Source organism: Centroberyx gerrardi, chromosome 17 (genome assembly GCF_048128805.1).
Source record: "Centroberyx gerrardi isolate f3 chromosome 17, fCenGer3.hap1.cur.20231027, whole genome shotgun sequence".
Classification (NCBI taxonomy): Eukaryota; Metazoa; Chordata; class Actinopteri; order Beryciformes; family Berycidae; genus Centroberyx; species Centroberyx gerrardi.
In genome coordinates this window covers 16,964,251-16,990,680 of record NC_136013.1, presented here as the reverse complement: position 1 = coordinate 16,990,680, position 26,430 = coordinate 16,964,251, and the positions used below count along the sequence as shown (strand labels likewise).

General features: G+C 44.8%; 1 protein-coding gene across 2 annotated transcripts; it reads right to left on the bottom strand.

The window, feature by feature from the left end:
- Window positions 1-140: 140 nt before the first annotated feature.
- Window positions 141-26,430, bottom strand: LOC139912094 (uncharacterized). 2 transcript variants are annotated; one of them, XM_071899809.2, is made up of 9 exons: window positions 26,155-26,430; window positions 17,733-18,087; window positions 7,040-7,183; window positions 6,805-6,848; window positions 6,560-6,689; window positions 6,222-6,332; window positions 3,034-6,062; window positions 1,593-2,985; window positions 141-1,416 (listed from the first exon to the last, which is right to left on the bottom strand). In XM_071899809.2, exons 2-9 carry the CDS (start codon window positions 18,061-18,063, stop codon window positions 1,352-1,354), a joined length of 5,247 nt encoding a protein of 1,748 aa, XP_071755910.1. In that variant the 5' UTR covers window positions 18,064-18,087; window positions 26,155-26,430; the 3' UTR covers window positions 141-1,351. The 2 variants fall into 2 exon arrangements, with proteins under 2 accessions (XP_071755910.1, XP_071755902.1); XM_071899801.2 differs by having other exon boundaries at window positions 1,593-6,062.

The following is a 26,430-nucleotide window of genomic DNA, read 5'->3' as shown; positions in this document are numbered from 1 at the left end:
CTTTTTTTTTACTGACTTTGATGGAAATATGAAGGTTCTGCTGACTGTTCTGTGTAGACTCAGAGTGCAGGAATTATATAAAATTTAAATAAGGCTCAGGGTAGAAGGCTGCAGTATGGAAATGTATGCAAATGTCAGGAAAGAAATACAGGCAACATTGGATTTCTTTCATGACTAACACTCAGGTTCCATAAGGGAGAGTTGGACAGTCATCTTGAGAAGAAAAAAGGAATCCTCCTCTCAATACTCCGCTCAACAGTCATTGTGACAATTTTATCTGTTCATAAATGTTTATTCTGATCACTATACATAATCATTTATAAGATTACAATCACTGAAATCAGTTTGAAATATTTTATAGTTTCAAAACATAGAAGAATCTCCCAATCTTAATTGTGATGTAAAACATAGCTCTCTGTTATAAGTAACTAAAAGCAATTGAAAATGTGCTCCAAAATCATGATGCTTAACATTAAATTACACGTCTCCTCAGAGTTTGTGTGATATTGATTTAAATTAAGGGCCAAACACATCAATAGCTTTGAATCATAAACAGAAATATTAAACTATGTGTCGGGTTTCTAACATTCCAGAAAGATTTTGACATGACACAGGTGTGGGATTTTTGAGAAAATAAAGTTTGGATGACATCATGAGGGCTTTACACAACATTGTAAAGAAGGTATCATGTCTTTGTAAAGAGACACTTATCAGAATGGAACAAATTCTCTCAGAACGGAACTGAACATGAAAGGAAAAATAACTTATGGTAAATCATATTTTTTTTAACAAATATAAATGGGTGTAGTACCAACTTTGGAAAAACACAGAACAGAATTCCATAGCACACATCCATAATGATTGGATATATTAAATATACAACATTTAGTTATATTTACAGATGAGTGCCCAAGACTCCCTTTGTCAGAAGTAGCCTACTAACTAGAAGCATTCAGCCAAACTCCTCTCTGTTCAGTAGGAAAATAGTGGTACAATCATTATTAGACACTAGAGGGCGGTATATCCCCATCTCTTACAGTGGACCTCCATGAACCAGCAAACACTATGAAGGTAAAGCTCAGAAGACCCTCTGGCAAAGGAAATACGTATATTTACTCTTAATATAATACAATACTTGAGAAATTTAAGACCCACACCATTAACATCAAATTCAAAGGATCTTTCTTTAAAACCCAAAACTCTTCAAAATGCCATTTCTGAAATATGCAACTCTTCCACCCAACTCCGGTTTCTTCTCTCTCTCTCTCACACACACACGTCAGCTTGCAATTCAGTCTTATGATTTAGTCCTTCCTAGGTCAATTATTCCCAGGTCTTCTTCAGTCTCCAATCATGTCGACGATGTCTGTCCTCCTTCAGCACTACCTGCAGTCCCATTTGGTTCTTCTGGAGTATCTGGGGTTAGGGAAGGGGGCAGAATTAAATTTAGAAGGTGGGAGAGGAGAAGGGTAATACATTAAGATAAGAACTTAATGGATTTTCCATACTCTTGTTTCCCCAGGGTAAACAAAAAAGTGAGTCATTATAGGTCTAAGTGTGATGTGTATTAACTACAGTGGATGGCCTCTTACCCTTGATGCTCTCTGGCTGTGCTTCCTGTCCCGCAGTCTGCATTTGCTCTGTCTCTCCACTGCTCTCCATCTCTTTGGCCTTCGCTTTGGGTTTCTTTGCTACAGGTGGTGGCACCTTGACTCCCTTCTTCAGTGACTCTGCTTCATTTACTGACTTTGTTACAGAAGAAAGCTCTGCTACCACGTTCTTCTGGAAGTTTGCCTTGCCGTCTGGCAAGGGTGTCGTCTCAATCACCACCTTCTTGGTGCTCTTAGAAAAGATAAAGCTGGCAGTGCTGGAGGGAGACTTGTGTAAGTCTCCACCTAGTGGTGATAATGGGGAGTGCAGGCTGAGACGAGAGGGAGGGGCATCTTTCGTTCTAGCTGCTGTCCTCAGGCGGATGGCCTCCTGTAGGTTCATGGAGGGAGAAGTGATTGTGGCAGGAGGAGACTTCTTTGTAGGGGAGACTGTGGATGAAGAGGTGGGTAGAACCATAGTGGCCTGGGACTTGGGAACGGCTGGTTGTGAAGTGACTACGGCAGGTGGAGATGTGCATGTGGGAGAGGTCATAATCAGAGACCTTCTGATGGGCTTCTGAGGAGCCTCACCACTGGCAGATGGACTTGTAACCGGATTACTGGGCTGCTGGGTCCTCATAGTGACCTCAGGCTGGGTTTGGTCCTGAGGTTTGGTAGGTTCAGGACTGCTATTGACTGACCTCAGTTTGACCATCTGCAGAAGGGAGGGGGTGACCACGGGAGTGGGTTCCTTTTGTAGGGCAGGGGAAGAGGTCTGCACTTGGCTTTCCGTCTCTGTGCTCACTGGACTAGGCTGGTGCTTAATGTTGACAGGAGCCTGGACAGGTAGAGGTGGAGGTAAAGGAATGTTTACAGGTGGAGAAGGAGCATGTTCTTGAGCCACTTGTGGTGCAGGTGAGGTTTCAAGAGGTGGAGGAATGGGGATTTCAGAGGGTGGCGGAGGGAGCTCCTGAGCAGCTGGATGACTACCATCAGTGTCTGCAAGTACAACCTGTGAAGGGTGAAGCTCTGAGGGAGGAGGTGGTGGAATACTCTCTGGTGGAGAAAGAGTACTCTTAAGTGAAGGAGGGATAGTTTCAGATAGAGGCGGAATGCTCTTGGGTGGCAGATTAACTTCTTGGACTGATGGAAGGGGTTCTGACTGTTGTGGTGGTGGAGGGGTAGGTTCTTGGGGTGGAGAGAGTATGCTAAGTGGTGAAGTAGTAGCCTCTTGAGAAGGTGGAGGAGCAACCTCTTTAGCAGATAGAGGGGAGACATCTTTAGGCAGTGGAGGGGAGACCTCTTTGGGTGGTGAAGGGGAGACCTCTTTCACTGGTGGAGGGGAGACCTCTTTAACCAGCGGAGGGGAGACCTCTTTCACTGGCGGAGGGGAGACCTCTTTAGGCAGTGGAGGGGAGACCTCTTTAACCGGCGGAGGGGAGACCTCTTTCACTGGCGGAGGGGAGACCTCTTTAACCGGCGGAGGGGAGACCTCTTTCACTGGTGGAGGGGAGATCTCTTTAACCAGCGGAGGGGAGACCTCTTTCACTGACGGAGGGGATACCTCTTTCACTGGCGGAGGGGAGATCTCTTTAGCCGGCGCAGGGGAGACCTCTTTCACTGGCGGAGGGGAGACCTCTTTAACCGGCGCAGGGGAGACCTCTTTCACCAGCGGAGGGGAGATCTCTTTGGGCGGCAGAGGGGAGACCTCTTTCACTGGTGGAGGGGAGACCTCTTTAACCGGCGCAAGGGAGACCTCTTTCACCAACGGAGGGGAGATCTCTTTGGGCGGCAGAGGGGAGACCTCTTTAACTGGCGGAGGGGAGACCTCTTTAACCGGTGCAGGAGGAGCTGCATAGGGTGGTGGTGGGGGGATACTCATGGGTGGAGGGGGGATTCCTTGGGATACAGATGCAACTAATTGGGGTGCAGGTGGTGTTTTTTGTGGAGCACTGACTACCTCCACTGATGCAAAACAGGTAGTAGGTTTCTCCTCACTGGGCTTCAGTGCCGCAGCCTCTGTGGCCACCCTAAAACATTCTGTATTCACCACTGATGTAACAGACGTGGTTGTACGAGTAGAGTCAAGCTGCTCACTGTTTGACTTAGGAATGGACTGCTTTGGTGGCACCTCAACCGGTATAACTAACCCTTCCTCACTTAATACTGGGGGTGGCGGAAGGGGAAAATCCATTTCATCAGGCCTGTTGAGAGTCCCAGAGGCTTGTTCCATTGGCGGAGGCGGTGGGGGCCAGGATGACTCACTTGTGGGGGATACAGAAGGTTGTGGTGCTGCAGCAGAAGCAGCGTTTGGGGTGCCTAAATGTGTGGTCTGTTTCGTGGGGGGCTGGGGTGGATGGTGTGCCGGAGGAGGAGAGGGAGCTGGGGAGACACGTACTAATGAAACGGCAGATAATGTATCCATTTTAGTCTTTACCTCCGTAACTGAAGTGTGAGTGTGTGTTGCCATCTTGGCCTCTTCTTGTTGCATTGCTGCTAGCCTCTCTCCACGTTTCTCTACGGCTTTCACTAACATCCCATTTAATAACTCACTTACTCTGACCTTCTCATCTTTTTCTGTCACTTTGCCATTTCCTTTCACATCCACATGCTGCTCCACATGAGCCAGTCTTTCATTGTTTTCTTTGTGAACCTCTGGATTCAAACACTCACTTTCTTGAACTTTCCTTGTCTCCACCACATAGAGGGATCCGTTAGTCGACTCCACTGGGAAAGTCTGATTCTTCTGTTTTCTTTCTCCTGACAAGTTCTTCACAGAGCCCTCTCTAGATATGGAAGGAGATTGCCTCTGCTGTCTCCTATCTTTTGGATTCTTCCTCACAACAGCATATGTGTCATTGGGAGCTGGGGGTCCCAGCAGCAACTCAAAGGTGCGTTTGTTGTGGGCCCATACCTCCGGGGGAGGGGGTGGAGGTGCATGGACCTTAGGTGGGGGTGGGATGTTGAAGAGCTCTCTCAGGGCCCTGACTGAGGGGCTGGCAATGACCGTGTCGACTGGAGGGTTAGGCTGAGGCTGGGCAGGCTCAGTGGACTTTGTGTTCTCAGGGGTCTCTGGCTGCGTGAGAGGGGATGGAGCTAAAACTGTAGGAGCAGAACTAGACCCAGGAAATAAGCTCTGAAGCTTGGCCAGGATGCCTCTCTTGTGCCTCGGGGAGGAGCTATGGGGTTGTTTAGAGGGCTGGGTTGGTGTTCCATCTTGGCTGGAGTAGCCACTGGAAGGGGAGACTATTTTCTTTAGCTCCTTCTCCTGAGGTGGTTGCTGCTTCTCAGGTGAAGTGTCTTTGGCAACTGGTTCCTCTGCCTTTACAGAGTTCTCTTTCTCTGGTGCCTGCAGATGGGATTTGATTGGGCTGACTGCCACAGAACCTGTAGAGTCATCCAGAGAGCTGGTGTCTGCAGTGTAGCCAGGGCTGTCTATGGTCCTGGAGGACATAGGAGAGGATCTAGCCTCCTTAATCTGTCCAGGTTTGTTTTCCATTCCATCATTTTCCTCACCTGAGGCTGACATGCTCTGGGGAGAAGATTTCCCTGTAATCATCCTGGCCTCTGCCAAGTCACGTGACCGCCTTTTCATCTTATTGTGGAGGGAATAGGAGCGGCTTGGAGGAGGAGGAGCTCTCTTGGACTTCATGACAGAGAGGCTGCGTGCAAAGGCCGCCTCTTTATTGACCTCATCTCCTTTGGTCCTGGGCTTGCCATTGGAGGTGGACTTGGAGGCCTTGCTGACGGAGGAGTACACACTGATTTTGTCCTCCTTAGCAGAACCCTCCACATCTCCGTCCTGTGACCTTCCCTGTCTGGGGGTGCTGCTGCTGGAGATGGTGGAGGAGTCAGACACCAGGGTCTCTGAGGAGTCAGAGTGGCTCCAACAAGAGCTGTCGGACAGATGGGGGGGTCTGTGGCGGGAGGCAGAGGAGAGGGTGGAGCCTCTGGAGGAAGAGGCTCTGGAGGAAGCACGGGAGGAGGCTGGGCTGGCCAGCAGCAGGCTGCTCTTGCTGACAGTGCGGAGGCTGCTGCGGCTCCGTCCACGGCTGATTTCCACCACCTCAATGGAGGGTGGCATCACGGCATTGGGAATGATTTTTGACAGGTAGGTGGCCTGGGGGGACATGGACATGACAGGGCTGGGCGGCTGCTGCTCGAGGCTGTTGGCAGTGGTCATCCAGGGAACAGCCAAGGACCGGGGCCTCTGCAGGGCTGATAGGTCAGGGCCCAAGCGCTGCAGCAGGGCCAGGTCATCCTTGTGGCCAGCTTGAGTGGCATTGAACTGCTGGACTTGGCCTTCGCTGAGGGGCTGAAGGACCTCCATGTCCTGAGGGCTGACGCTGGATCCCTCTTGGGGCTCTGCCGCCTGGTGTGGCCCGACAATGGTGGGGATGTCAACGGTCTCACCGTTAGGGAGCTGTTCCTCATCTACCATCGGATTCATTGTCCAGCCTATTCTGTCCAGCCCTAATGGAAGACAGGAGGACAAATTAGGACAGATCTATATCAATAATTAAAGGACTAGACTTAAGCCTCTTCAATACCAAGTTATTCCAGTATGTAGTTCATGTAATTCAAAGAGAGATGTATTTTATAAGTAATGCATGTTAAGGGATAGCTTCATACCCAGTTCTCTCTGGACATGATGTGGGATCCCCGTAACAGTCTTCCTGTTTCTCCGCCTGGTCTTGGCCTTCTCTGGCTTCTTCCCAGAGTTCAAGGGTCTAAATGTTGATCCTGGGTAGACGGATGCATGGGAGAAATGAGGATATTAGCTAAGCACATCACTTTTGGTAATACATAAATTCTTAAAACATTGAAATTAAGCTGAATTCCAATCCACACCCATCAAATGTTACATCTGTCATTTTATATATGTACATCGCCATACATTGTATGAGGAACTCAACAATAGTGGATACAAATAAAGCATCAAATTTAGGGTTGTGGTTAAATTGAGTTACCTTGTCTGGTGAGTCCAGAGCGGGAAGACCTTGTGGAGACGGTTGACTGTGTAGAGACAGTAGAGGAAGCGATGGTGCTGTCCGACATAAACCCTCCGCCATCCTCCTCTGGTTGGACCGTCATCATCGACTGGCAGAACCATAAAAAATGATCTATTAATCTTTTAGAGGATAATAGTTTATAACAAGAACTGTATATTTGTGTCCAGAAAACACAGCAACGTTGGATGTGATGCATCACTTACAATGCTGCTTTCGTCATCTTTGTAGTCCACCCCATTATTGGTTTCTGGAAAGTAACATTTAACACTTTTTGTTAATATATAGTCATTTAAAAATTCTTAGTAGTGTTTATATCCTCATGTACACACCTTGTTAAGCAATACATGGACAGTAACAGACATGTTGGCATGGAACACCCCTAATCTAGTACTGAAGTATAAGAGTGTACTGTGTATAATGGAAGGAGAGGTTTAGTACCTTCCTGCTGCATCAGTTTCAATCCCTCCTGGGCCTCAGTGTGCAGGTCCTCCAGGTACTTGGGCCTGCTGGCCTCAATGAACACATTCTCCTGGAACAACGGGGGCACCAGGGCCTTCTCCCCATCCTCTTGCTTTGGGACAGCTAGAGGGAGAAAGAGGGGAGAGGGGATCAGCCAGGATCAACTCAAAGCTTTATGTTACTGTAACAGTCGACAAGGTAGCCATATGGACGGGACAGGAGCATTCGGGTATCTGCCAGAGATGTTTAAGCATATGAACAGTACAAATGCATGTAAGAGTTAATAGATGAGAGTGCAAGTGCATTTGAATGCAAGTGAATTTGCAAGAGAGCCATCAGGAAAAAAAGAATATATGAAAAAAAAAATCACATGGATAAGTTGGAAAGGTTGAATTCCAGTTCCACTCACAGAGGATTAAACTCCAATGACTTTGACAATGACTTTTAAGAGGGGATTATCACATCAAAAAGCCACCACCAACAACATATGCTCTGTTATTACTGTGTTTAGTCTAGCCAAACTGTCATTATATTAGACAGTAAAAAGGACATGAATTAAATCGCTGTCACATCATGTTGCGCACATAATACATCATCTTCTCCATCTTCGTTTAATTAATTATCAAATGTCTGAAATAGCATGCCAGAAAAAAATAGGCAACTATCCAAGGAACTGGCAATTTGCCATGAGAAGCAACTTGTATTCAGTCAAATGTGAGCTTCAAGCACTACAAAAAAGAAAACTGGAATAATCTCTTCGGATGATACTTGACTGACTGTCATACAATATTAAGTTCTCTTACTGGTTTAATACTATGGGGTCTTTTGAAAGTGGAAAATGAAAGAAAAACTCAAAATAGAGTAAAGTTATTTTGACTTTTCAGCTGTTGCTCATTTTTAACTCAAGACTCTGTTATGAAGGATTTCAAGTAAGAAACTTAACCTAGATATAAATGTAAATGCTGGATGTTGTTAAGTTGTTTGTGTGTGTAAATGCTGTGGACGAAGAGGACAATAAAGAAGAGGATAATAAATAATCTATCTATCTACAGCTACATTAATGAAGATAATGTTACAGTAGCTTTTTGTTCGTGGTTAACTGGCATATTGTGGGTGGCCTGCTGACCACCTGGCATGTTATGCGACCCTGTAATGCATGTGGTGCCCTCACACTTACAGGGCACAACCTGGGATCAGTGGGCTAATAACCTGCTAAGACACTTTTATGTAATGGTGACAGCTGCCCTGCATTTAGCCACCTACTGTACTCGCTGTCAGTATAAGACCATGCTGGAATTAGCCTTGACAGCCATGTGCTCAGGGTGATCGCTGCTATAGTTACCGCTGTCTCTTCTGTAACAACATTAGTGGTGGCGTTTTCAACCTGGAAATAGGCATTATGTGACTGACTGCAGCACATCTTGTTAAAGATAGAAATTCCAATAACCCATATCTATAAATACACAAAATTCTAAATCCCTGTGAAATTCAGAGCATGTGTAGGCTACTGTCACTTATCTATGACAAGCAATCAATTATTATGCATTGCCAGACTAACATTAGCAAATGACAATGGCTTTTACGATTTATAGCTACAATGAATGAGCACACAAATTACTTTATTGCCTATTTTAGATAAGCCAGTTCACCCAGCCCATCCTGGTCACTTGAAAGTAGTCATACCTGAATGGCAAAATAAATCTCTACAATCAGGGCAGGAACCAATGGTTTGTGTCATAAATCAATCAAGCTTATTGTACTGGTCTGACATGTATTTTCACTCACCTTTCCTCTTGAAGATTGTTGGAAAGCAGTAGAAATTATTACTGAGGCTATTACTCAGAAGCACCACCATGGCTTCTCTTATATCATGTCATGTATTCCAAAAGTTGCGTAAAAGAAAAAGACGATGAAAAACAAAACACTGACAGATCAACAGGAGTAAGTCTCAGTCCGTCGATTCAATAAGATCCTGGGAAGATCAAGACAGCATCATAATCTTGCTTGTTTGCTTGTTTTTGATGAAGTTGTTTTTGTCAGGACAGGTCCATGTGCAGTGGAGAAGGATTCAACCACCAATAGACAATCAGAGCTCAGACACTAATCCTCAGCAGCCTAATTCCTGCCGTCCCTCTCTCACCGCCCCCCCCCCCCCCCCCCCCCGGTCCCCTCCCCTTTACCAAGATACCCAGCATCCCACTGTTGCTCCCCATCTGCATGCAGGCTCCCCCCGGATTGGTTAGTCAGTACACGGATCACGCTGTGATCATACACGTAAACACTCAAAGAAAGAGAAAGCTGTTGTCAGGGATTTGAGGTATGAGTAAAAGGAAGTAAAAGGGAATCAGGGCGGCTCCCTCTTACTTGAGCCACTGCTTTATCTGCATTAATAGCACTGATGATGACACACCACCACATACTGCCGTGTTGCATCTTAGTGTTTTCTTTGCTTAATTAAAGTCAGTCTGGAAATGTAGTAACTCAGCAAATTAACTTCCTCTGACTTTTCTAAGAGTCTTCTTTATTCTTTTGCCACAAGGGGGAGTAAGTGAATTGAAATGATTGATTCATTCCTCAAACAAGATTAGAAACATGTTTAAAAAGAACCCTGCAGCTCCACTGCACATGGTTGCACATGTGAAAAATGTTCCCTATTGTTTCTACCAGCAGGACATAAGAATTCTTACTGCAATGTAAGATTTAAGAGTATAACAGAAAATGTTAAATTTCCCACAGATTCTCAAGAACCCTAAGATTAATTTTCTAAACTCCAGAAACATTGAAAAGCCTCTTTTCTGCTTGCTTCTAATTCATATTTCTATCGCTGAGACTTCTCCTTCTTCACCTTAAGGAGAAGTCATTTCTCTTTTCCCTTCTTCTGGTTAGGACACCTCCAGCTTAACTGGGGCAAAGGGGTTTTTTCACTTCCTGGTGTACTGAGCAGACATGACATGGAATGTATGACATCTGAACAAATGGAAAACATTCCCATAGTCATGATGTTGCCGAATGACTCAGACAAAAGCAGTCTGAAAAGAAATGAATCACATGTGTTGCCAGTTGCCATTTACAGTACCTAGTATTGAGCAGAAAGTGACACTCAGATTATCATATGAATACTATTTCAATAGAATCTATTGCTGAAGTGCTTTAGAGATATGTACAAAACAGAAACAGAAAGTTGATGTGTATGGGTAAAATAATAAGAATAGGACAACATTGATCTTGTTACCATCACAGCACAGCAGACATACAGTCACACACTTGATTAGAGAGGCCTAGAGTTGGGGGGAGGGTGACTGCATGTTTGTTAATGAGGGTCCCATATTATCACTGGCTATGTGATCACATTGTAATTATGTCCATATTAATCTCTGAGATATTAGATACACCATCTGTCACTGGTGGACTATGAGGGTATTAACAGGCGGGTAGTGATTGTGTATGAACCCCAAACTGATGTTTACATCAGGGATTTGGATAAACATACCAAATCTAATGGATGTGATACTGGGTGTCCAGCTTAAAGTCACGGACATGGTCAACTTCAGCCTCCAGTGAGGAAAAACGATGTGTAAAAAGTCAGATTAAAGGGGAATTATGATTACATTTTATGACATGTAAATAATAGCGGATTTGAAGTAGAACATTTTAAGTAAGCAAACATCTGTTGGCAAGTTTGTTTTGGTAAAATATGGATTCTGTCTCAGTAAACAGAGCGATGGTCAGAGGAGTTCAGGCGTTAGGTTGCCTCATCAACTGCTGTAAACAAATCACAACCAGTAGAACAGATGGCAGTCAAAAGAGTTTATCAAATGCAACCATGGCAAAGCGTTTTGACAAAAGCATGTAATATTTATTTCTCCTCAAGCTACATTAACTGCATTGTTTGGTGAATTGATTTAGGTACAGTAACCAAGCCATGAATTTATTATGGAGGTATCAGAGCCAAAGTATCCGTTTTTTGATCCAGCTGGCAGATGATGAAGGGCATGTCAGAGTAAGAGTGTGTGTGTGTAAGCCAGAATCTTACTCTAAACTTACTCAGAACAGTCAGAAGATACACTGACAGGTATACAGGTAGTGGCTTCAGATCGAGGTCCACACACATACACATCAACACAGACAAACTGTAGCTTTCATGTTGTGACTAGAGGGACTTTTGATGGGGATTACACAGATGCACATACCCCCACACACCCCACGCTGTCCCTGCCCTAACTTGCCCCTCTCTCTTGTTTTGCACCGCCAGGCAGACAGCCATGCAGAGACATTCACTCCGGCTCTCAGGGTGCCGTCTGCCAGGTGCTTAAGCCTCTCCAAGCAGCACAAACCCAAATGAACACAATACGATGACAGTGGGAAAGGCCTGGAGGCTCGGTGTGTCAGTGTGAGTGCGAGTACATACGGACGCTCGTCTGCCTGCGAACACACATGTGCTAATGGGTCCGGGTCAAAGCTTGCGTGTTGAATTCTTCACAACTCTTGGTTTTCAATGAATTAAATATAAACTTCCCTCCATCAGAGCTGAAAGAAAGGAAGAAGTGTGGTGTGACGATGATAACAGCCCGGGTAACAGATATACCTGCAGATGTCTGGCCCGCGGGGTTACACTCAATTTCACCGTTGGACAACACAATCTATACCCCAGCAAACCAGCATACATATACACACATTATCAGATACCTTCAAAAACACACCCAAACACACACGAAGGGGTGCGTGCATGCACATGCAAACACACCGACACACATTCCTTATTATTCTTGTACTCAATTGCAATATTAGCAGCAGGTCACTCTTCATATCACAATTAAGGTCATTACACCAATTTAAGTCCTATACCTCCCCACAGCATTCACCTGCCACTTCACTGATCAAACACACCTAAAAGGTCAGGAGTGAGCGAACTCTCTGCTCTGAAAGTCACTGCCAGCTCCTTAGTAACTACTGTAGGCCTCCCTTGATAGGCTTAGCCACAAGCAATGAATCAAATCTCATTAAAAACTGTGCAGGAGAATGTAAAATATTCAGGCCTGCTAGCGCCTGTAGTGCTGCTTTGCTACAGGCTCATATTAGACAATATTATAGACTCAATGAAATAGTTCTAGATTCTCATTAGCAGAATAAAAGTGACGAAAGACACTGTGCACCCAAGGTGAAATGCTAAACAAGTTAGTTCTAATACTAAGATCGTTGTTTCATCGCAGTTCCTTTTAGTTACGTAAGACACCGCATAAAAACACCAAAGGCATTCCATGTGCCGTGTCTGTTCTGTCACAACAGAAACCAAACTGAAACCAAACTGAAATAAAAGTTGCGGCCAACTTCTTTTTTCATAAATTCTACTTTTTCAGAAACGGTAGATCACCAACCTACCGCCACTGGGCACTAAAACACCAGGTTGTGTTGGTGTAAACTGGGCAGGTCCATCTATTACATACAAGCAGAGTGCAGGGCTTATCACAACCCCAGTCCTTGAATACACCCGGAAAGAACAGTGCGTTCTGGGATGTTCAAAACTACATGTCAACGACTGGCACTAGACCACCTCGACTCTGACATTACCAAAATTTGTCACACTAGTGGAGTCAATCCACAAAGTTCTTCAGTGGTTGTACCATGCATTTCTATAGTATACAGTAATCTCCATTAATCCAAAACAGCCTCACTCAACTGCCAGAGTTTAATGACTCACAAAATTTTCCAAGCACACATTTATCAGTCTCTTTGTAGACTTGCCACAGTGTGTTTGCAACCACTTTCTTTCCGTGACAATAACCTGTGCGGTGTGTGCAAAGCCGTTGTAACCTATCTGCATTATCTTGACAATAAAACGATCTATGATTTCATAAATAATAACTGTAGCTGATGGCCATCGTGCTTGGCTTGGTTACACCAAGACGAAACCTTGATGAAATGTAACCCTAGCATATAATACAAGGAGGACTAGAGGGCATACTGGCACTTAGTTTAGCTCTTCCACCTTTTGAGTGACCTGAATACGATCTCCTCTAATATTAAGGTGTGGCGACTGTTGTTTCACTCATGGAAATAAAGTCTTATTAAGTGCTCATGAAGCCCAGTGATTTTAAAGAAGCATCTGTGAATTGTTGTTTATTGTGCAGTTAACTCCTCTAACCTTATTCATCCAGCGGCCATTTTGAATTTACATCTCAGTGAAGGAAACCACCTGCAAGAGCAAGTAGCTACAGCCTACTGTGTACCAAGAAGAAAGGTCGGGAACCAGACAAACATTTATCATTTCACAGATACCCTACTTAAACATTAGAAACAAATGTATCTCAGAGGGATAGGTTCACATTTTAAGGTAATATATTTAACTCACTATATAGCTACCAGAATCTAGCCTAGGCAGTAGCTAACTAGCTAGTAAGCTAGCTAACTGTCCCACTAAATTCAAGCAGTAGTAGTTGTTATTCCTGGTTGCTTGCTAATTTGATAACTGTTAAGTCTATCTGATGTCCTCACTTAAGTCCTGCGCTGGATATCAAAAGCATATGATAGCAGTAACTGTCCATGCCAGTCATATATCTAAATCAACATGGTGAGTGCCATTCCAGGTCAAATTAAAACATCTTTCAGAAGGAAGTCAAGTTCACCTGAGGCAGTTCCTATAAAAGAGGACAATGCTGAGGTTGATTGCAGGAAAGTGAAACTTTATCAGTCAGTTTCTCAAACCTGTTTGCCTGCCCTCCTGTTATTGTGTGATCATCCCAGCATAACTGAGCTTAGCCACCCTGTGTCCCACACAGACATTGTGAAACAATGTTATAAAAGGTGCAACATGTAGCATTTTTTAACATCAATATATCATTGTCAAATTAACTGTGATACCTTGATATAATTACTGTAAGCAAAAAAGACTATGGTCGAGACTGTTAGCCTCTATCTCACGCCAGTGGTCTCGTTAGTGCTTGTGTTTGTCAAAAATAAGACCACATTTCCCATAAACCTTGAAGCTTCCTGTTGCAAAAAGGACATTGCTACTTTCCCCTTACCTCCATGGCAGTGCTACACTTGCATTTGTTTTCCCTTTCACTTAAACCTGTTGGAAGTGATTTTTCTATTGGCCTTTCACTCATGCCACCATCTGCCATTGTAAAAAACTCGGAAAGCTTAGCTGTATTTTCACTGGAAGCCATATTTTGTGCCATAAAGCAATCTCCCTTTGTGCTGTAAAGCAATTTGGCAGATTTCCTGTGAAATCTGACCTGGTGGCACACAATATAACATGCAGTATAGAGGCCAGTCTTCTCTGCTAGTGTACAGTGTATCAAAATTAATGTTGTAATGTATTATCGATGTTCAAATGTAGCACCTTTAAGTGAGAGGGTTTCACACCAGTAGACCACCTGATAAGTATATATAGTATACTTATTTTGTATCTAGTTTAAGTATAATTTTGCAGTCCTGCTCCTTCAGAGTCAAGTAGTGTCTCTTACAAAATATTCACAAAAGACATTGCCAAATCTTTAGGAATCAATTCTTCACAATCTCTAAACGCTTTTGCACAAGGAGATCAAATAAAATGACTCATATGATCGGACCATGGCATGCATGCCAGCACACCTTAACACCAAGCACACACACACACACACACACTCACAAAGGGCCCCCTATCTCTAGCTTCCTCAGAGAAATATCTTTCAGGAGTTCAGGAATGTGAGGAATCTCAGAGGAGTGTATGGAAAGACCAGGTGACCTTCTGCAGGTACCATGTTGGACTGTATGACTTAATCACTCTTCCCTCCATCTCGCTACTGCTCCTTCTCCTCTACTTGTGCTCTTGTGCCATTTCACCAATCCGAGGGAATTCCTGTTCAAGCCCATGAGAAGCTAAAACAGGATATGAGAGGCCGGAGTTGCCTTAGAGAAGCCTGCCATCTAGTTTTACACAGGATCAAGTAAACCAAGAACACCGCAGGGGCATAAATCACTGTTGAGACAGGTACGCAAAGACACACAGACACGGTGAAGTGAAGAGTGTACACACACATACACAGACACAGACTAAGAGGTGTACATAAACAAACAGAATTGAGGTTGCAAAGACTCATGACCTCTTCTCATTGGCCTAGGATGAAACGCTGTCCATGTGTCGATGCAGAGTTACTGGGCCAGTGGGTTTACCACACTGAAAGGTCCAGGAGGCCAGAGTTTATCTCCACAGACTAGCTACTGTGCAGCTCCCTTCGCTCTGGTCAAACTCCATGGCCCTTGTTTACAAGATTTCACGCAAGAGCAAAGGGCAAAGTAAACCTACACAGGGGGTTCACACACTCACCCTGAATGGGAAGCACAATTAACCTGCATTGTCATCCTTAAATGAAATGGAAAACTAAACACATTAGGAGATTAAATTCTCTGAATGCATCAACAGCAAGCTACTTTGTATTGTTTATTATCTGACTGAAGACTAGCGCGTTCCCATCACACGGACACATGCACACAAGCACTCGCGCACACACACACACACACACACACCCCATTTGAGCTTCTATGGGTGCCAGTCTAATCTCATTGCGAGGAGGAACAGTGTGAGCGGTGGGGTCAGGAAAAACAGAACCCCTTGTTCCTCCTTACTGTAACGGTCCTGGCATGGCCTTTAATTAACTGGCACAGGGCCAACCGCTCTGCCCATACCAGGCATGCGGTGGGCAAGAGGCCCTTCTGGCATCAATACAAATCATCATCAGGGGCTCAGCTGGAGGTATTCAATTTTCAGGGGAGGTTTGTGTGCTTCCACAGTGTGTTACATTGCGCTGTGCTCTGCCAATAATAAATGGCCTCTGAACGCAGCTTGGTAAACAGTTAGTCACTTTCTAATCTGAGGAAGCATCTGCCGAGGAGTTTTGTGAAGTTCTTGCCAGCACCAACCACCAGTCTGCATGCCATATGACATTTTCATTGCTAAGGGCTCAATAGCAGCATATGTTAACACCTGACATATAAATCATACTTAATAGTTGTCACTTCCTCCTTTATGGTGATATCTATCACCTTAAGGCCTATGAAACACTAACAATTCATATATAACATTCAATAGATAGTCATTTTGGATTCACCATTCACGAATGTTTGAAGGTTTGTTCCGGCTTAAACCAAAAAACAAACTGAAATTTATACTTTGCACTAGTTCTTTTCAAGTTGGTGAGTGGAGAAACCAAGGAGAAGAAAGCAAAGCTTGTGTCCAATGTGGGAGGCAGCCTCTATGCTGACCTTGGCAGGGAGAAACACCTTATCTCTCTTCACAGTTTACTTTCTATTACAAAACGTAACTTCACACTTCTGTCGTAACCAACCATAAGTGGCTTTGTGTGCATGCGTGCCTGTAGAGGTAGCGTGATGATTGTGTAACGCTGTCTGCGTACACATGCGCTAGCCAATGCTGATGTGATGTGCGGGATTTGTATATGCATTCATCATGTACCAGTACCGCAAAGATGTGACTCAAGGCGTGTTTATACATATTCATCTTCTCATGTGTTGGACCCGGTGGAAATCCCCCAGCACCCTTCCAGTTGAACTACCAGCTCTGGGCTTCCACTTGGAGAACAGGCAGCAACAGAAAGAGGTGTGGCCTCTTCTGTCTGTAAAGCAATCAGCCAAGACTGCACAAGCACTGCCAGACAAACACACATAAAACAGCCCTTACCAAACAGTGCTGGTTGCACTTTTGTGTTCTTGCATGAGCCAACTCAACGGGACATGCTAGGACAATTAGCTCTGATAAAAAAAAACTGTTTGTCTGATGTGTTTGCATTTCCAGAGGCCTGATTGCATCACTGAGAAAAGGGTGTGATTTTTCAGACATTTGGTTTGAGGGTAGGAAACTGAAGATAATATTTACAATTCACAGTACACTGAACTTAAAAACTCGTTCACACAACTCGTTGCACAGAGCGCACAGACACAACCGATATTGTTCAGCATGCCGACATAAATGCACATGAGCAAGCTCCAACAAGATCTGCCTAGCACAACACTGTGAAAAGTCAAACTGCTGCTGCAATGTTCATGTGAGTGTGTGGATTTGTTTCTATGTGTTCAAATATACACTACGGGTTTTAATAAAGTTTTGCATGTGTGAGCGTGTGCAAGTGTGCGGGTGCTTATTAAAATACACCATCCCCTTCACGTATATGGCCATAACAGCGCAGCACCTCAACCTACATGTAACCTGAAGACGAGGTAAGTGCTAGTATCACAGAACAGGACAGACGGAGATTTCTTCGCAGCAAACAAAGGCTGCTGAAGGTCAGAGGGCAGGTAGTGAGTCACAGTCTGTTCAAACATCCCTCCAGTGAACAAACACACATGCCTGGGAGCCAAGGAGCAGGATATTCAACTGGTTCTCAGGGTTACTAAACTCTTCTTTCTAGAACCTTAACAATACATTTTTACATACTTACAAAGAGCCAATTGCTAAACTATGATAATTTAGCAAGATTTAGTCTACTTTCCGAGTCATTGTTTGACAACTGATATCACGTAACATATGTAAGGGCACGGTCAACTGAACCTCAGAACAATGGAAAAGATGTAAACACCCTTATATAATACTGGGGAAAAGAAAATGGACCATCTTCAAAGGCAATCAATCATAAGGTATAGAAGGTTTCCGCTCAAATTTCCCGTGGGCTCTTACCATGGCTGTTGCCCTGTTGGTGGGCCTGCTTGCCCGCCTGCTTGCCTGCCTGCCTGCCCGCCTGCTTTCCAGCCTTCTGGGCTCCCTTGTTTCCACCCTGATGCCCAGCAGGGTGCCCGTCCAAGGCCAAGTCAAGCCCAGGACCCAGGCCCAGGCTCTGTCCATTGGCATTGACATCCTTCCTCTTCTTGCCTTTCAGCCAGCCCAAAGCCCGGCCCAGGGAGTTGCTGCGCTTCTTCCGGCCCCTTTTGGTGAGCCTTTCCTGGGCAAAAACCTCAACCACATCCTGGGGGATCAGGTCCCCCGTCCCCAGCGAGTCACGACTTGACATACCACCTCACACTGGCGCTATGCCCTGGAAGTGAGAGAGAGAGAGAGCGAGAGAGAGAGAGAGTGTGGGGGGTGGAGAGTTGGGGGTAGAAATAGAAATCAAATTTAGTCATCATCCAAGCACCACAAGTAATGGCAGGGCAGAGTAATCATTGCACAGACACTTAAACATTGCTGAATAAAGTTGCAGTTGAAATAAATACTACAGCCGACATTCATTTTAAGTGCCGCCATTCAGTGTGTGTGTGTGTGTGTGTGTGTGTGTGTGTGTGTGTGTGTGGGCACAGCTCAGCCCACACGCCCAGCCTGCACAGACCCCCTCCTGCCTCTAAACCAAACTTCACTGTTCTGCAAAGAACTGGCACCGCTCCCTTCATTCCATAACATGGAGTCATAATTCACAAAGCCCCACCCGTAGGCTCATACACTTTCACACACACACCTCTACCAGGCACATCAGAACTACAACCTAGAACACTAGGAACGGCAAAAGAACAGGAAAATAAACATTCACCCATGTGCATTTTTGCCATATGGTCTCCATTCATTTGTACTTTTTCCCCTTTGTGTCTGCTCCTTATCTTTCATTGCCTTTTCATGCTCTTTCGTTCTCATCATAATGAGCTCATCGCCATCCCTCTCTCCAAACTCCTCTACTGTGAGGCAGGTTTCCCAACCTAGCTCCTGGGGATCTGTAGCTTACACCGGGCTCCTTCCAGCTGAGCGCTTTATTAGACACTTATCTCCAAATCGTAAGGTTAAAGTAGGAACAGGCCCTTGAGATGACAGGAGTCAAAGCTTGTAAATAAAGCAGATGAGAAAGAGTTTGGGAAGGTAGACGGGGGAGGAGACAGAGAAGGAAAGCAACTATGAATCCCTTCGAACATTTGGACATGGAGCATGATCGTCATTTGGTGACAGGATGATGAGACAGTTAACACAAAGTTTTTGGCAGCCACAATGGAGGATCCCTGCGGCACTGATATGTATGAAAAGCACTACAGACAAATTTCAGTCCTTGCAGTGTATGAGGCATGCAACCAAACAAACAGCTTCCCAAAACACTGTCTCTAGGAACAGTTTCCTGCGTACCCCGCCAACACATGCAAGCTAAACCACACAAACCTATGCCATGTTCCCCAAGACTTGGAGATCCCAAATGAGACTTTTCCAAACAACATCTCATCATCAAAGCTCTACATAACGTTGAGAGGGAATTGCGATGAGAGGTTAGAGGTTTGGACGTATCGCATGGAGCATTTTGCGGCAGATGTGCACTTCCCAGAGCCAGACGCCCCACACACACTAGTCGTAAATTAACTTTTTATCAGTCAAATCTTCTCTAGACTATGTCAGGATCTCGCCGCTGGAGTCTGCAGGCTGTTAAAGAGGACATGGGGAATATCATTCCCAAACCAGGCAGTGGCCATCACTGTGTACACATGTCAAAAGAGACTAGAGTTGAATTTGATTCTGGCCTCTCAAGGAAGGGAGGTTTGCATCCAAACTAATTTCAGGGTGTGCAGTCTAGTATGAATGTCTTGGGGCAATGCTGAAAGCTCTTGAGTGCGTTCCCAAAGATCATCTGTGGGAATTTTTGAAACGGCTTGTTAGGATCTGAACGTAGGCCCGGTCGAACTTGTTAACAGCAACAGCTCAAGTGACACGGCTTGTATGGAGGAGACGCATGTGTGAGTTGTAGTGAAAGGCCGATCACAAGCATGAGCATCCGTCTTCTCCAGGGAAAAGTACCAGACCCTCTCATCTCCCGGCCCTAAGCCCTGTGTTTCTCCTGCTGCAAATTACAGTCATTTGGGCATGACTAAGACCCGTGCATCTGTATTGGCTACAGCCGACAATATGCAGACGCCTCCCTTGGGAAGAGGGGGCTGGCTCATTCATTTATAGCCCAAGGGCGGCTGGGAGTGAGCTAACTCGCCGTCTTATTTCCATCACAGAGGGACAGCAGTAATGCTAAGAACCCTGGGACGCAGTGGAGGACCACCCACTTGACTGCTGTGTAGTCCGGTCACAAGCAGTTGACTCACGCCATCATTGTCATGGTTACAGATAACAACCAGCAATTTTCGGTTTTGCAAACTGTTGATACGAATTTAAGGAGGTGACGCACGCAATAGAGTGCCCTTCAAAGTTCTCACCGCTCTAAAAATATCAGTACTTTGATCATCTTCATTTACTCTGTTTGATGGTGTCTCATAGAATTTGTCCTAAAGTAACCATCAGAGCTCTTAGGCTTATTTGAGTAAAATGTTACTATAGCAATCCTCTCCCTAACACACATAAAATCAGCCTTGGACACACGTAAACTCTTTCCAAACAAAGTTAAAGTAGCCTTGCCGACGTCTAAATTACAGAGTTGCTTCATTGGCACAGTAATTACTTTACCCTTAACCACACCTCTCAATTTGTGCCTGTTGATACACAAACAATGCACGCACAGAAGAGGAATTAAAAATCTGATCTCTTGTGAGGCTTTCTAGGACAAACCATATCAAACATAAAGAAAATATCCCAGCCCAGCCTCCACTACTGTACATCAAGAGGTATCATATTATCAAAAAGTACATCAAGCTTTCTATAGCATGATCAAGCCACATGGCTGAGCCAATTCACACACATAGAAGTAGTGCTGCTCTCTCTCTCACACACACACACACACAAACACACACACACACAAGTACTCACTCACCCCACTGTGGTTTTCCAGCCCAGCCCCAATCCTGCTGGAACAGGCATGTGTTCCAACACGCTGTTTACTTATCCCTCACAAAAGATGTGAGGCTTTGACATTGAACAGGAGGCACCGTTCTCTACAGCAAACCTCAACATAGTGTCAATAAATGCAGCACAACAACAGCGACTGATCATCTGACATTGACAGTAGTGTACACAGCGTCGTGAAATATACTGTGGGACCCAATATAGCTGACACTGACGTTTTTAGACTGAGTACTTTGGATAGCTTTATGTCATGGAGCTGGAGGACATAAATTCCTGAGGAAATCTGGGTCTTCTCTCCGCTTTTACGCAGTAAGGTCAACAGAGTTGAAGCAACGCAAAGCACAGACACCTGTCTTGCCTCGAGCAAAGCATAGTAACACAGGTTACTGTACTTACTAAGCTAGGACCCAAATCCAACCCCAAATCCAGGAAAAGCCAGTTCCTGTTATATTCAACAACTGACTTTGGGTCTAGTGGCTTTAGCACACACTCCCTCACCAGACCTGGGTCAAAGAGAAGCTGCAAATAATTGTCAGTGTTTGTTTTAACCTGCTTGGAATACCAGATAGGTGGGGTTTACACCATCAGGACAAATTCAGATTGTATCGGATAAACTGCTAAGAGCCGTACTAAATTGACTTTGAAACGGTTTCCTGTCATTCTCTAAGCTTTCTGACACACATTGTATTGTCCTACGTGGCAAACCCCACCCATATGGTAAAGAAGTAGGTTACAAAACATCCTAAAAAGTATATCAAAGTACTACTTGACCTAGGTCTGATCCTAACTCCTAAAAATTCCACCAACGCATGTAGTAGCCCTCTTTCAATGACAAAACTCATGGGAACCTCACAAAAGCGCAATCGCCCCCTTATCTACTCTGACAAATATGAACAATGTGAATTTTGCAGGTAGGGGGGAAGTTCGGGCTCCAGGAACAGTGAGTCAGAGAGGGAAGCTGACGGAGCAGACTCCGCTGGTGCACTGCCCCATGGGGATAAGGCCAAGCCAAGAGGGAGTGGCCGTGATACAGGCTGCCACCTTTGTTTGAACTAGGACTGGCTTAGTTTAACCAGGAGGCCATTCACTTCTACTTCAGGGCTGCTGGGTTTAACATGGCAAGACTCAACTGTCAGTAAGCAAGGTTAAAGTTAGGCTGAAGTGTAGAAGTTAGTCTCTGCAAGGGGGAAACGACTCCTAATACTGGAAAAAGTGATTAATATGGTTAATATTTTCCTTTGTGGGGAAAAAAACGATGCATTTTGAAGTCAAAGGTTAACAGATGTTCGCCAATATGTCTTCCTAGATATCACTGGAATAAGCTCCACAGTAACAGTCGGTTTTGACAATTACAGTTTTTAAACTCCACTTGGAATGAGCGTGCAACTGTGTAACCAAGTAAACGGCAAGTGTTTAGCGGTGTGAAAGCTGGTGTTACTGTACGGCACCTGTAGGCATCAGTCAGGGCGTTGCCTGTCGTCTCTGAGCATTGTCAAACAAAGGAGAGTACTGCTGATCAAGAGCATACTTAGGCAACCTTGTCTGGGCTAGAACACTACACATTCATCCACACACACATTCAGTATACAAGATATCTACTGTGTGACTTAAGGTGAGGCCACCGAGGGAAAAACTGGAATGACTCAATTCCACGTCTTGAGGAGGTTTCCAACTGAAACCAGTGACAGTCTATGGAATGTGCTTGACTTCATGGTTTAGATTCTGGACAGTGATATCTTCAAATAGTAACAGAACTTTTACTGTGAAGCCAGAAATAGTTTTGAGAAGAGCTCTGTGGGCGTCAAACATCAATAAAAGAGTTCAGTTCTTAAGGGAAGGGAGGGTCATTTTAAAACCATTACACTTAGTAGCAAAGCACTTCACTCAAGGAAGCTCTTGGTCTCCCCATTCACAGCAGACTTATTTATATATTAACAGAGAAGATTACCAGAAATATCAATAATAACACCAAACGGCCCACGGAAAGGTCCTTTAAGAGAGAACCGGGGGTGCCCAGAAGTTTCCTAGAAGTTGGTTTGGTACCAAGATGTCAGCATAAATACACAGTGGCAAAGCACTTGGGCTGAAAGACAATCCTTCACTGACATTATGTGGTCCCTTTGTTTGCTGCTGGAAGGATACAGTTTCAGAAAAAGACTACGTAGGTAATGACAGTGATAAAAATAAACACCGCATAAACACCACAACACTGTAAGACAATAATGACATAAATAAACCAAAATGCTATGTAACTGAACTCAACAGGGCTATACAGGCTGTATGTATATGTGTGTGTGCGTGTGTGTGTGTGTGAGTGTGTGCGCGCGCACTGGTACCATGCAGAGACCTATGGACGGGGCAGTGCGAGTTAGCGTGCTGCTAGGCCACTGTAGCCATGCAGCAGCTTGTCTGGTAAGAGCAGAGGCTGCATTCCTGAGAGATTGATAATTACTGAGGAACTCTTCTCTCCAAATCTCCTTCATTCCCCCCCTCCTCCTCCTCCCCCATGCCCTCCTCTTGTTCTCCCTTTCACTCCCTCCTCCTCCTCCTCCAGCTCCCCCCCCCCCTCACCGCCGCAGCCTAATACAGTGGCCTAGGACACCGAGCCATAAAAGAAAAAGGATAATGGCTGCCGCATGAGAGTCATTTTCAGATAACATTATAATATGTGGCATTATGCACTGGCCGAGGTTATTGTTCATTGTGTGTGCTTTTCGGCGAGGAGTGACTAATATGTCAGCTCCCATATGAAAAAAATAAAATACATATTTCTCATATATTACATTATGTTAGAGATATGTTTTGAAATATACAAACATTTGCCAAAACAAGGTATTTGTACATGTAGATGAAATATATTTAGAGTGGCCAAAATATAGTTTGGATATGCTGATGTATGTTGTCAAGAATGCATCAGAAGTGCATTTCCAGTATCCAAATATGTGTCCATATATTTCAAATGAATGTCGTCTACATGTACAAATAAATTTTGCACTTTTTTGCATATTTTTTGCATATTTTGACACACACATATTCTGAAGTACATTAAATATGAAATGTGTTTTTTGCTTTAAGAGGCTACAGTGTTTTTGGTTGAATCCCACTAGTCTTGATTCCTGATATTTTTTTTCCTTTCTTTCTTAAAACAGAGGATAGAAGAGCAGAGAAACCTTGGATCCTCTCTTGCAATGCATTCTGGGATGGCAGCCAGCAGAGACAGTGGAAGAAGCTTTATAAAGACTATTGGGATTCCAGTATTGTTTGCTGTGCTTCCCAGGGTTGCCAGGGGTCTAAGCCTGGACCGCGGTCTCTGTGGAGCTAAAGCCCCCGGCCCTGACGGGGCAGCCTGGGGGCAGAGGAGAGCGACCAACAGTGGAGACAAACACAGCTGGACAGTGGGGTTTAAAAATACATCCTGGCTTCTCAAAGTCTCTCTTCTACCCCAGTCAAAACAAAACCTCCACGGCTCGACTGAAATAACAATTTCACTCCAAAGCTCATTCACTCTGACAGTTGCCTAAGTAGACAAGGGACTGGGGTCAAAGAAAAATGTAGGATAGGACTTCAGGGCCTTCAGGTTAGACAAATCTTTTTCTGTGCGGGCTTATAAAGACAAAAAAAGTAAAACCTCTCAGCTATAGGTGGAACTATAACAGAAACTAGTAGAAAATCACGACAATCAGAAACGAGCATGAATGTTCCACCGCCCCATAAACGTATTGATTAAACTTTTCAATGGTGCTGATAACGACCCAGTGATGAGTTACTGATCAGCTAATCGCCTTGATTAACAGCTCTCTGTGTTCTACTAATCAGCCAGGAGTCTCTTCTCACTGCGGGTCTGCATGACTCGCATAACGTCACTCACTGCCAACCCAGGTCCCGTCCCCTTCACACATAATCATGTGTCTTCACCCATTATAGCACAGCGCTTCTTTGTCTCTCTGCGTCACCACTTGTTCCTCCTGTTGCCCTTTCTTGACCAACAGCTTTCCTCTCTCTTCAGTCACCAGTCAACACAGCGGGGACACGTTCTGCAGCCCACAGCGGACAGGGTGACGTCTCAAAAAGGGGAGACTTCAGCCTACCTGGGCTGCCCTGAATGGCAAACTAGGTGCACCATATCACCATCTGGCTTCTTCTGCCTCGAGTCCAGACTACGCTTTCCTCTCTCTTCCCAGTCACATGGTTATCCCGCTCCATCCCTCATCTCTCGCGGCTGCTGTGTCACCGCCCCGTCTCTATCTATCCGTCTACCTGCCTTTATCTTCCTCCCTAATGCCAGGATATCTACCAGGCTCTGCTGTGCCTCTGGTGCTTACATAACACACCTGTAATCGCCATGGGTACAAGCCCTGGCATGGCAAAGAAGGAAGAAGGAGCACCAGTATGAGACACACCCTTCCTAAACAAATGCCTCTGTCTCCACCTCGACAACCAGAGGGTACAAGAGGTCAGCATGAGGCCGTCGAGCTAAAAACAACGGTCATCGGATATTGCAAAAGCTCACCAAGCCCCAGAAACAACAGAACAGGCGAGTCTGACTGCATGCAAGCAAAGCATGCATGAGGAAGTCCATCAGATCACTGGAAGTGCTGTAACAAAGTATGGATTTGGAACTGGATTCCGGTCCAAAGTCCATGTAAGGTGGCAGACAAACAGTGGGGGAAGACCCCAGGAGGTCCTGAGATGGTGAGGTTATCTCCTGCCAGGTTAATCAACAAGCGGTGGGTCTACATAAGGGCACAGGGTCGATGAACTGCACACAGACTGTCATTGACTGGAACAGATCGAACCAAGTGTCACAGTGCTATACTGTCACAAAGTCATTTGCTGGGTCACTGATGAAAAAAAAACACAATAGTCTTCATTGTCACAAGCTCCATAGTTGAGAGGAACATGGGTTTTAAATTACCTTTGCTTAGGATCCCTCAAGGCCAAGCAAAGCAAATCTCCCACACCTATTTTTCCATGCATGCCAATACCCAACCTGGATCTCTTGCCATCTATTTACTTTATTTGATTATGCTTTACATTACTGAAATTGTATTGTGGCATTGATTTTATTTTGTTATCATTATATGTGTTTTCCTGTCAAAACAACTGTAGTGATTAGACAACATTATGCAACTGCCTCAGCTGAATCCCTTCACCCTCTGTAGATTTGGGCTAGAAAAGTACAGATTTTACATCACTCGGTTAGTTGTACTCTATGATTTTAACAATTTAACACATTGATGTTAAATTGATCAGGAGAAAATTACGAAAGTCCTTCATGAGCCAAAACTAACTTTTTTTTCCTCCAAACTTCAGACAATGGCAAAACAAACCAAACAACTGCTGATCATACCTTAACTAAACTTTTATGATCCAGATGGGTAAATTCACCCTCATCCGCTCTCCATTTGAAGCGTCTCCCCGCCGCTGCGTCCTTCCTCTCCAACTCCAAACTTTGCAGTTCACCGTCCCGAGTGAAACTTCAGGTAAACCATTTCCGCGAAAAGCACTTCAGTTCAGGAAGCGACCGGAGACTGGATTAGTTTATAGCCTACCCGCCGGTATCCGTTTGTAAGATGTTAATTAAAAGGACTCCCCGCTCCCAGTCTGTTTGCTTGTAGACGCTCCA